Here is a 12,146-nt window from a genome sequence, read left to right as displayed (position 1 = left end):
AGAAGTCTAGTTATGTACACTTCAAAACACGCGTCTGACAACTTGACGCGCATGTTTCGCTTTGCCGACGCGAACATTTCGCGTCGCGGTCGCGTAACGGCCGTTCCCAATATTTGATCTATCTCTGGTTTTGCCCTACTAGAGATAGAAATAGCTCACAATTGACATAAAATATATGTCTCTAATGTCTAATGTGAGCTATTCCTATCTCTAGTAGGGCAAAACCAGAGAAATATCAAATATTGGGAACGGCTGTAAGTGTGCACGGCGCGGCGCCATAAGATTACATGGGCAGCGTCCGCCGCGCGGTAGACGCTACCGCTTCGCAGTCGCTTTGATCGCGTAGGTTTGGCCTAAGCTTAATACACTGGACAGGTGATCGCTATCAATAAAATATGCCTATTTGAAAGTCGCCATATTGGCGCTGATTGCTATGTGAAAGCAGTAGTGAGTGTACTTGGAACTACTATTTTGCAAATGGCGGTTGTCATTTTCTATATAAATTAGTTCACAGTACGCTCACCGCGGCGCTTCAAATCGGCATAAGAAATAGCTGTCATTTTGTACGGCATAGCCTGTCCAGTGTATTATGGAGGTCAGTGAGGCGGAATCAAAACGAACTTCCGCCGCGGGACTTCGGCATGGTGTGTTTAGACCACGACAGTTGGGATCATACATCTGCCTTGTGCCCAGCAGCTCAACTGCTGGCTTGGCATGGTCACCAAAGAAACAGTTTATTTCTACGGAAGAATAGACAAAGTGAAACAGGAACTCCGCTATTTTATCACTAAAATCCGTCAGTATGTCCATTATATCTCGTTTCTAATGTTATTAGCATAACTGAGCATAACAGCCTGCAGGAACAATATACAGCTGGGTCGACCGGCGAAGGCAATTTGGGTGATGGCAGCCCTAAGCTGAGAAGATAATAAGCAACTTTGTATAAAAATGTACGGTTCCCGCAGGATACTTAAAAAACAATGTTACTGCGTAAATCGCAGTAACATTTTAACATTTATGCCCAGTTTGAGGTTTTTTGACTGAAGTTTATATTGTATTCCTCGGAGATTTGAATTGACTGACATAAAACATTAAACCATTGACCAAACAGAACTGTTGAACAGATAAACTCCTGTCAAAAAATCTCAGAAAATTGACTTGTTTATTAATCTATTTATGTATATCTTTATTACTTATGTATTTCAATCAATTTCTTAGGCCGATTCGAATTGTTTGGTACAAAAGCGTTTGACCCAGTTTCTACGTGACCCAGCCTATACATAATTACTTACTTCGATAAAGTTTCTTAGCAAACAATAGCTATTTTTGAAATAATACTATTATTGGTATGTACACATTACGACAGGGCGCAGCGGAGAGGGCCGCATTTTTATGACCTTGATGACTTGAGATTCAGTAACAAAAAAGTATGTTATACTTAACGTGACCATTTTTTTTTTTGCCAGAGCGGGACATTACGGATCCCCCACCCCCAATTAATTTTATTTTCATTTCATTATTAAGTAATTATGAAAATATGCCAGACTGCCTGAAAGCGGGACTGTCCCGCCAAAGCAGGATATTATAGTCACGTTAGTTACACTAAATTACCTGTAACTCCGTTGCGCCAAGATTCTTTTATCATGCGGGATTCGGGAACCGTTTATTTTCAGGGATAAAAAGTATACTATGTCCTTTCCCGGGACTCAAAGTATCTCCATACCTATCGATTTGGGCGTGAAGAGGTAACAAACAGACATACATACTTTCGCATTTATAATATGAGTATGTGCGCGTAGTGCGTATACGTATATTTTATGTAGGTACTTGGAAAAAGAGCTATAATAGCTAGAATGATCTAACATCTCTGAGAAATAACTATTTCAATGAAGTAATAAATAATAAAATGGGTATTATTATGACCGTAACAATGGAATGGAATCACATCTCTAATTGGAGCGTAGGTGCTTGACCTGTCATTGTGACAGCTGTCACTGGGCGCGGGAAAATGTTGACAGTTTATATTTTTTATTCGGTTGGAAAAAAGGCAATTACTTACCGCTTTCTATGACCTTTCTAGAGTGACATTTGAATGGTTGAATGGGGTAGGAAATCCAAGGTCTACGCATGACGCTATTCGATACTAAATATAAGTAAACTTCGACACGAATAATTCTACCCTAACTTGAAAGAGTTGAGAATATCGGAATCCCGAGCCCTATCTCTCATAATTTTAAGTTTTAACCATTCCCTTGAGATTGGACAGAGCAAACATAAGGAGGATAATATATTACTACAATGTTTTCACACTAGAGGCCGCACCAGCATAGACAGCAAACACGTAACGTACGTTTGTTTGAAGTGCAACATATACGTGGGAGAGCCATGCTTCGGCACGAATGGGCCGGCTCGATCGGAGAAATACCACGCTCTCACAGAAAACCGGCGTGAAACAGCGCTTGCGCTGTTTCACGCCCAGTGAATGAGTTTACCGGAGGCCCAATCCTCTACCCTATTCCCTTCCCTACCCTCCCCTATTACACTGTTTCCTCTTAAAATGCCGGCAACGCACCTGCAGCTCTTCTGATGCTTCGAGTGTCCATAGGCGACGGAAGTTGCTTTCTATCAGGTGACCCGTTTGCTCGTTTGCCCCCTTATTTCATTAAAAAAAAAAAAACATGTCGGATTTTGGTCGGATTGTTTACTAGTAGCGCCCTCTGCTCCGACATGTGCGTAAATCGTAATATTGACTTTCTTACACTTTCGCCAGTATTCACTTAACAGTAGAGTACTCTGTCATTTTCCAAGTCTATGTTGTGTACGTTAATGTAATCTTACCATAAGTTTATTTCCCATAAAATATATTATGATTATATTATCGCCCATATGTTGATAGACTTTACGCCATATCAAATCTCATCAGTCTCGCCTTAAGTTAAAAGCCGTAAGTAATTCCGAGTTACAGGTGCACTCAATAATGGGGCAGATAGACCGTTTGTCCACTGCCGCCGCGCCGTCACCACCTATCATGTCACGTCACCGACAAAAATTATAATAAAATGCCACTTTATGACCTACGGCCTACGCTATAGGTTTTATTTTCTGCCGACATTGGTCTAGCGTCTAGGGTTGCCAATTTTTTCCCCAGAAAATATAGTAGGCCGTAGGTCATAACGTGGCATTTTATTTATATTTTTGTCGGCGACGTCCCGATGACGCGGACGGCGCGGCGGCTGTGGACAAACATTCAGATTCCTGAATGTCTGATTATTCTAAAGTATTTTAAACAATATTTTAGAATAATAAACTGTATTTTCATTATTTTTTTAATCATACCTACAATCTTCATTATTTGAGCTTCTCCCAAAACTTACTAAAAATTTAAAAAATATACGTCTGAGCGTCTAAGTTTAATAGGTCATAATAAAGTGTTCATAATATTTTGATGCTGAAAACAGTTAAAGCTAAAAAGTATGATTTTGTAAAAAACAGTATACTTAATAATACCAATAATACTGTTTTAAACAGCATAGTTGGCAAGTTGGCAACCCTACTAGCGAGTAGCTATCCATGCCATCGCGGCGTAGCTTAGAGCAGATTGAAACCTAAAGCCTAGGCCCTAGGCCATAAAGTGGCATTTTGAATTTTTGTCGTTGACGTCCCGTTGACGGCGGCGATGAACAAACGGCCATATAAATTGCCCGTTCAACTTGACTGATGTTACCGGCATGGCAAAAAGTGGCAAATTATATTAGTATAGGAATGTAACGTCTTTCTTAGATACGCCTTTCAGATTTTATGCTTTCTGTGCGGTGGTCTTTTGGTCGTTAAATTACATTATTTTCAGTTCCAAGTTAAAAGCTTTTTTACATCATAATTTAAAAATATAATACCTAATGATATGGGAATGTAATGTAAGTTACATCTTTCTAAGTCTCGCAAAAACTCGAGAACGGCTGAATCAATTTGGCTAATTAGTCTTGAAATATTCGTAGAAGTTCAAGGAAGGATAATATTATTCGGAGGGATTAGGGAAGTGATACGAAGTTCACCCTGGTCATCATCGGTCATCTAGCAATATCATAAAGATATAATATGTATAATTATTAGTATCGGACGTCACATCTTTCTTACATACGCCTTTTACATATTTTGTCCTTTCTGATATTTACATACGTTCTGTGCGGCGCGCGGCGGCGCGTTGGCCGTTTGGTCGTTTTACTTTATTTTCAGTTCTATCATAAAATAATCATAAACCGCGATTGACGATGAAGTGTCAGATATTGTCAATCGTGGTTTGATATGGAAAATGTCAAGTTTTTGACAGGGAGTCAATGACCGCTAGCGACAAGTTAGCCCGAGTGGAGTATAGACTCTTGTTTTTATATACATATATAATTACTAGTGTATTTAATTACAGTATTCCTTTGGTGCATAAATTCATTTATTACGCAAAAACCATAATTTTGCAATAAAAATCGTATTTCCTCTCGCGGGAGAAGGAAAATAATATCAATCGATAATATAATATAATAATTATAATTTATTTCTTTCAAATCATAGTAACATTCAAAAGCTTATAATTAAGACACTTTTCAAGTTAGTTACAGCTTACAGTACAAATTCAGTAGTTACCGTTGGGAGCTGTACTAGTTAAAAACTGTGACACAGCTCCCAGCGTCTTCCACTCTGGAATACTATTTTAATTTACACAGGTAAGAACATTATACACTGAAAGAATTTTTCAAATTGGACCAGTAGTTCCTGAGATTAGCGCGTTCAAATAAGCCCTCTCAAATAATTTCACCAAATTTTTCCACATTTTTCTCTATTTCTTCGCTCTCATTAGTCTTCGCGCAATAAAATATAGCCTATAGCCTTCCGCGATAAATAGCCTATCTAACATTGAAAGAATTTTTCAAATCGGACCAATAGTTCCTGAGATTAGCGAGTTCAAATAAGCGCCTTCAAATAATTTCCTCTCTTTTTTCCACACTATTTCTTCGCTCCTATTAGTATTAGCGTGATAAAATATAGCCTTATAGCCTTGATATAGATTCACCCTAATTTGGTCGGTGCCGACCAAATTAGGGTGAATCCAAACGAGCGTAATTTGTGAGTTGTGACTTGTGAGTCGCAGAATTTCTGCCGCGTAAATAATATCTTTTCATACCACACATACAAATCATAACTCACAAAATTACGCTTGTGTGAATGAAACAGGACTTTGGTATGAAACTGAATGCAGCAGAATTCTGCCGGACCGAAATTCTGCGACTCACATGACACATCTCACAAATTACGCTCGTTTGGCTTCGCCCTTAGAATGATAATCTCAAACTATTTAGAGTGAGTTACTGAGTTTGAACTCTGACGTGATATAATAATATTATATGACATAATATTATTATCTACTTCATACTCAGTTCACATCGAGTACCTATGCAAAATACTACGCATAAACAGACGAACATAACATAACCTCCTCCTTTTTGGAAGTCGGTTAATAATACGATATCGCCCTTAGACTAGAAACATCTGTCACTTGACACTAATTATATTGTCAATCGCGATTTGTATAGAAAACGATGAAATATGACAAGGTTTTTGACAGGGGGTCAATGACCGATAAGGACAGAATTCAGCAATTTGAGAATAGCTTTTCTGAACGTCAAAATATTTATCAATTAACAACGACTACAGAAAACCTCGGAAAATTAGGTTAATGAAAGAACAACATTCAAATTTGAAATTCGAATCATCTTCACCATAGACTACTAGAGAGTTCAACGACATCTTCTAAAGGGAGTTACACACTCATATGCAAATTATTGCGTTTCTGTTCAGTTGTCGGGAAGTTGACGTTACTTTGTATAGTAGGTACAGTTATGTAGTATACTACCTACTGTCTAGAGACACGGTATTGAATGTACGCGAAAATTATTGCATACAGTCAGACAAACAATTATATATATACTAAACAATGTTTACAAAAACCTAGAGTGATACCTATAGACTTTGGAGCTACGAATAATAAAAGCTGAGTTTAGAGCTAGGGTTACGACTCAGTAGACCTACTACGAAACCCACTCGCCCACTAGCATCCAAAATTGAAAAATTTCGTTTCAAAATGACTTTCAAAGCGTGAATGTTGGTTATCCGTCATAATAAAAGTCCAAGAGCTTATCATATCAGCCTATAGTCGTCCACTGCTGGACATAGGCCTCTCTCAATGAACGCCAAGATGACCGATCTCCTGCTACTCGCATCCAACATGGGCCTGCAACTAAGCGGAGATTGTCGTCCCACCTAGTCGACCTACACCCCGATTTCCCAGCCTTGGTCTCCATTCCAGAGTAAGTTTACTCCAGCGATCGTCTGTTCTTCGAGCTTAAACGAAAAATAATTTGCATTGAGTATGAATGCTTCACTCAAACAAACACATCTACGCCGACCCCCCCATAAGTGGCCATTGTGCCAATTTGGGTACACCCCTATAATATATATATATATATATATATATATATATATATATATATATATATAAAATTAAGAAGTTTCTAAATTTTACCTTGCCGTTTTGGTTTGGCTACAAATGGGATAAAGCAAGACGCGGTATTCTCGTCCGATTGTTTGAGTCTCAAAACGGCTTCGTGGTACGGGCCCAGGTCATAGAATCAATTATTATTTTAGATGTTGTTTTCCAGGACTTAGGACAATGCAGGCAAACTCTGTTACGCTAAAATCGCTGAGCCGATTCTAACGGGTATGAAGATACTTATGCCTGTTTTCACCAACCGCCTCCTAACGCTAAGTGGTCCCCTAGCGGCCATTAAGGGTACATATCCTTCAAGATTTCACGAATTTATGTGTGTCACGTTCGTCCTTGGGGCGTAAGAACTTTTGCAAAACATTACTTTTTTTAAATGTGTTTGTTTTAAGAGATATTTGACCCGCAAAGATCGCTAGGGAACACTTAGCGTTAGGAGAGGAGACCGTTAGTGAAAACAGGCATTAGTCCCGGAAAAATGCAAGGACCAAGGTCCTAATTTCTACACAACACAACTAAGTATCGGTCCCTTGTTCCATTACTATTTACTGCAACTACAACATAGTAAACAGAACAGTTCAACAACCGTACTGAAATCGAAGATCCCAGACCCCACGATAGTGCACTTTCGTTGACGTAAGCACGCGATGTAATGTAACAGAACTACTTTTTACCCGATTGTGATTTAAATACACGCTAACTCTCAAACTGTTACGGATTGTAAACTTTTATTAATATTACGTGTGTGCTTTCTCTTTTTATATTTATGTCCTTTTCCTCATTTTTAAAAGCACGTCTTGGTACTTAGTTTCAATGTCTGTTACAATAATTAATTTTAGGCGTGCCGCGTTTCCGAAACTTATTTTTAATAAAAATGCAAGTTTTTTTTTTTATCTATGTTTGGGCGGGTTTTGTCAATAAGACATGTCAACCCCATAAATTGTTGTCTTTGTCTCTCAAGTCACTTTTCCAAACTTTTAAGCAAAGTAACCAGTTATCAGATAAATGAGCGTAAACATGTTTTTAATGTTTTTATTTGACGAGATTTAATTAGCTACCACGGACTTTAGATGGCTCTAGCCAGTAGCCAGTGTACTGTTACGAGTTTAGGAACACACCCCTAGAAAAAGTCCGGAAAAACTTGTAATTTTGAATATCGAATGTATGATAATAATATGACACAAATTACAATGTGCAATACATAACAATATGTCATAATATACATATAACAAAACTGTAGTTGTTCTTGCTTCGTGCAAGGTTTTGTGCAACTAGCTATTAAATTACAACTAGACAAACAGGACTTGCACACGCATCTGTTTTATGTACTTACAATAACAAACACTCTGTATATACAATATACCTAGGATCTCTGGATATACATACTAATATAAATGAGAAAGTGTGTTTGTCTGTCTTTTATCTGTTCACGCCCAAACCAATGGACCGATTTTGCTGTGGTATGGCAAGAGCGATAGATAATAAATTATTAACTGTAAAATATAATAAAACTTTGAGAACAACAGAATCGATATACTTAAGTCGAAACTAGATACAGGAAATAAATCGATAAAAACTATATAATATTTATAAAAAATACACGAAAGAAACCTAACACCTTAGCACCTACTTATCGAGTCATTAAAATTAATCGACTTTCGAATGAGTTGATTAACCTGAAATGAACAGATTTTGCACATAGGCTGGTATTATATATTTTTGTAGTGTGGTTTTTGACTTTAAAAAATCTTCGTAGATTTTAGACTAAACTATTCGTAGATCTAGATAAAACGAATCTACGTTTTTTTTTAATCTTCATAATGTTGTAACTTGTAGTAATTAGACTGAACCTTCTTGGACCTAGCTAAAACGAATCTAATAATTCTTTTTTTTTTTATGAAATAAGGGGGCGAACGAGCAAACGGGTCACCTGATGGAAAGCAACTTCCGTCGCCCATGGACACTCGCAGAATCAGAAGAGCTGCAGGTGCGTTGCCGGCCTTTTGAGAGGGAATAGGGTAATAGGGGAGGGTAGGGAAGTGAATAGGGTAGGGGATTAGGCCTCCGGTAAACACACTCACTCGGCGAAACACAGCGCTAGCGCTGTTTCACGCCGGTTTTCTGTGAGAACGTGGTATTTCTCCGGTCGAGCCGGCCCATTCGTGCCGAAGTATGGCTCTCCCACGTAGGGCCTTAAGGCTTAGGTCGACTTTCATCAGTTCGGGTTAGAGTAAATTAGGGACAAAAAAATCTACAGGCTGTAACAAAAACAAGTGATAATACTTTAGGGTGTGTACGTGTTCCCTGCAGAGATTTCACTGAGAAAGTAGCAGCGCTGAAAGACCAAAAAACACCCTAAAGTATTATCACTTGTTTTTGTTACACCCTGTATATTTAAATAAAAACAAATTTTCAATTTTGTCTCGCTAAAACAATCGAGATCCGCCGAACTGATTTAGCTTAAATTAATTATTATTAGTCTTGAAATATTCCAGAAAGTCCAGGTTTAGGGGGGAAGTTAAAGTACATAATACAAAGCTGGTGAACTTTGTATTTACTATTTGGGTTCATCTAGTAAAGAATAAAAATAGTTATTTCGCTAAAACTGTCCATATTATTTAAAATGTAAAAATATTAAGTATAATATATATTTTCTTGAATAAATATATATATATATATATATATATATATATATATATATATATATATATACAGGGTGTAACAAAAACAAGTGATAATACTTTAGGGTGTGTACGTGTTCCCTGTAGAGATTTCACTGTGAAAGTAGCAGCGCTGAAAGACCAATTTTTTTTTTCACTTTTGTATGGGCAAGGGCCCCAGCGTCACGAGTTTCCCCATACAAAAGTGAAAAAATTTTTTGGTCTTTCAGCGTTGCTACTTTCACAGAGAAATCTCTACAGGGAACACGTACACACCCTAAATTATTATCACTTGTTTTTGTTACATCCTGTATATATATATATATATATATATATATATATATATATATAATAAACAAAGAAAACTATTAATAATAACCCTAATTAACACAGTAATCAAATGAACCGTGCGAGTGAACCAGCACTTGACCGAGTCTCACCCACTTGTGAGCACTAGGTCAAGTCTGGTACATCTTTCGTAAGGCGGCAGAAGAAAGGAATCACGTAATTTTAGGCAATGCAACGATTGCGCACTAAAACTTATGCCTTGATTACGCTTACCGAGTAGAGTGACAAGACAGTGCCCTCGGCCCAGCACATCAATACAAAACATGGCGAGTGTTCGGCCGAGAGCACTGTCTCTCTGGGTAGGTGTGATCAATACAAAGTATTTCTGCCACTCAGTAAAATTCTTAGAAAAGTGTATGCGTTAAGTGTCTAAACACACTAGGCCGAAGTTACGCGGCGGAAATTCCGCACGATTACGCCCGCAATGTCATACAATATACGGACGGAACGCGACGGAATAGTGTGTCATCGGTAATTTAAAATACATTGCGGGCGGAATCATGCGGAATTTCCGCCGCGTAACTTCGGCCTAGTGTGTTTAGACACGAAAGCTTTCAATACTTTCCGGTCAGGAAGATGCCGACCTGACCAGACTCGGGCACATACGGTTTAAAAAAACGAGTCCATTCAGGTCGATCTGCGATCAGTTCGACCGGATACGATCGACCTCCTCGTATTTGGGGGCCTTTACTCTTAAGAAAGCCAAGCTGTAAACCTTGGGTCTACACTTCTAATCTAATTTCTGTAACACAAAACTTCAGGTCTTATAGGTATAGGTAAATAGGTAAGGTAAATAGGCAAGGTAAGGTGGAGGTAAATACTAAATAGGTAAGGTAAATAGGCAAGGTAAGGTGGAGGTAAATACTAAATAGGTAAGGTAAATAGGCAAGGTAAGGTGGAGGTAAATACTAAATAGGTAAGGTTAATAGGCAAGGTAAGGTGGAGGTAAATACTAAATAGGTAAGGTAAATAGGCAAGGTAAGGTGGAGGTAAATACTAAATAGGTAAGGTAAATAGGCAAGGTAAGGTGGAGGTAAATATTAAACAGGTAAGGTAAATAGGCAAGGTAAGGTGGAGGTAAATACTAAATAGGTAAGATAAATAGGCAAGGTAAGGTGGAGGTAAATGCTAAATAAGTAAGGTAGGCTGCATAAATAATCTTTTGTTATCTCTGTTGAAACATAGTTAAGTAATTATCAAATGGACATGGCTATAGCAACTTCGCAAGACGCAACCACGATTCCACAGCAAAGACCTCATGAGTCATGAGAGCAGAGTATTTTGGCATGGAATGTCATAATATAGGTATCAAATAGGCATGGCCAGCAAGTCGCAACCACGATTCCACAGCAAAGAATTCATTCATGAGAGTCAAAGGATTTTGGTATAGAAGTTGGCAATTTCTGTAGTACTCACTTGATGATGCCGTCTTCGATGTAGACATCAGCGTCCTCCATGCCATCCTCGTTAACGACGCGTCCATTCTTGATGAGCAGCCGGTTCTGGGAGCTCTGTGAAAGGAAATTATAATTTAGTTAAGTTTCACCAAAATTGGCTTATTCTAGTCGCAGGTCGCTGGAATAAGTTCTTATTCTAATAGTACCTAATGAACTTATTGAGTATTGAGGCTCTTTCCCAAGGCTAGGTTAATTCACATTTTACCGACTGTGAAGGTTTTAGCTTGTCCACCGGGCTTCCTGAGATCTCAGGATGTAGTCACATCTTAGGGTTCTTATTCTTCTGTAATAAACTTTTAATGGCTGAATCTTAGGGTTTTTGTGGTTGAATGCTACTGTAGATCCAATTACCCTCAAAAAAGATACCTTTGTAAATGTTATGTATGGCGCCATTATAATATGGATGATTATGACACAGTATTAAACTTTACAGCTCAGTTTGATAAGATTGCATAGAACTGTCAAAAACACTCAGATAAGATAAGGAAACTGCAATAAAAGATAAGACATTTTTCTTCTGGACCAAACATCATCACCTCAATACACAAATGCTTAACACCGACCATTTATTAAGGTTGGGTTGCACCAACTAACTTTAACTATAACTACAGTGCAAAATGTCAAATTGGACGCCATATTTAACCTCCGCTCATACGTATATCTGAAAATTGACTATGTTTTACAGTGTTATGTTAAAAAATTAACACAACAGACATCTGTGAATTTCTCCGGTTAAAGTTAAGGTTAAAGTTAAAGCTAAAGGAGAAGGACGCCATATTTAACTATAACCATAACTTTAACTTTAACTATGCCTCTGGTGCAACCTTAGTGGCTTTTAAATTTTATGTTTACAATTAAATCGAAATGAATTAAAAGGATATAATATGGGAAGGAATATATTTCTCAAACTACATGCATTCAGAACACTCTCATATATTGAAGCTTGTAAATCAAACCAAATTATTCGCGTATCAAGCCAAGTTTAGTATATCCGTACTAATAAAACAAGATATTTAGGATTAGAAGAGACAGCAAACATGGCCGGCGCATTGATCCAGACGGGAGCAAAGCCCTGACAGACAACTTTTATATCATGGGGCCCGATTCTCTGAACACGAATCTCGCTTCCAT

At 37.9% G+C, this 12,146-nt stretch overlaps 1 protein-coding gene across 3 annotated transcripts in view; it reads right to left on the bottom strand.

The window, feature by feature from the left end:
* Positions 1 to 12,146, bottom strand: part of LOC121736502 (dihydropyrimidinase) — a 66,250-nt gene that overhangs the window by 19,101 nt on the left and 35,003 nt on the right. For all 3 annotated transcript variants that reach the window (XM_042127729.1, XM_042127731.1, XM_042127730.1), the window contains exon 2: positions 10,975 to 11,069. In XM_042127729.1, coding sequence (XP_041983663.1) covers positions 10,975 to 11,069 — 95 coding nt within the window. The remainder of the gene's footprint in view (positions 1 to 10,974; positions 11,070 to 12,146) is intronic.

Source organism: Aricia agestis, chromosome 19 (genome assembly GCF_905147365.1).
Source record: "Aricia agestis chromosome 19, ilAriAges1.1, whole genome shotgun sequence".
NCBI lineage: Eukaryota > Metazoa > Arthropoda > Insecta > Lepidoptera > Lycaenidae > Aricia > Aricia agestis.
The sequence above is the reverse complement of the archived record's forward strand: the minus strand, read 5'-3'. Positions and strand labels throughout refer to the sequence as shown.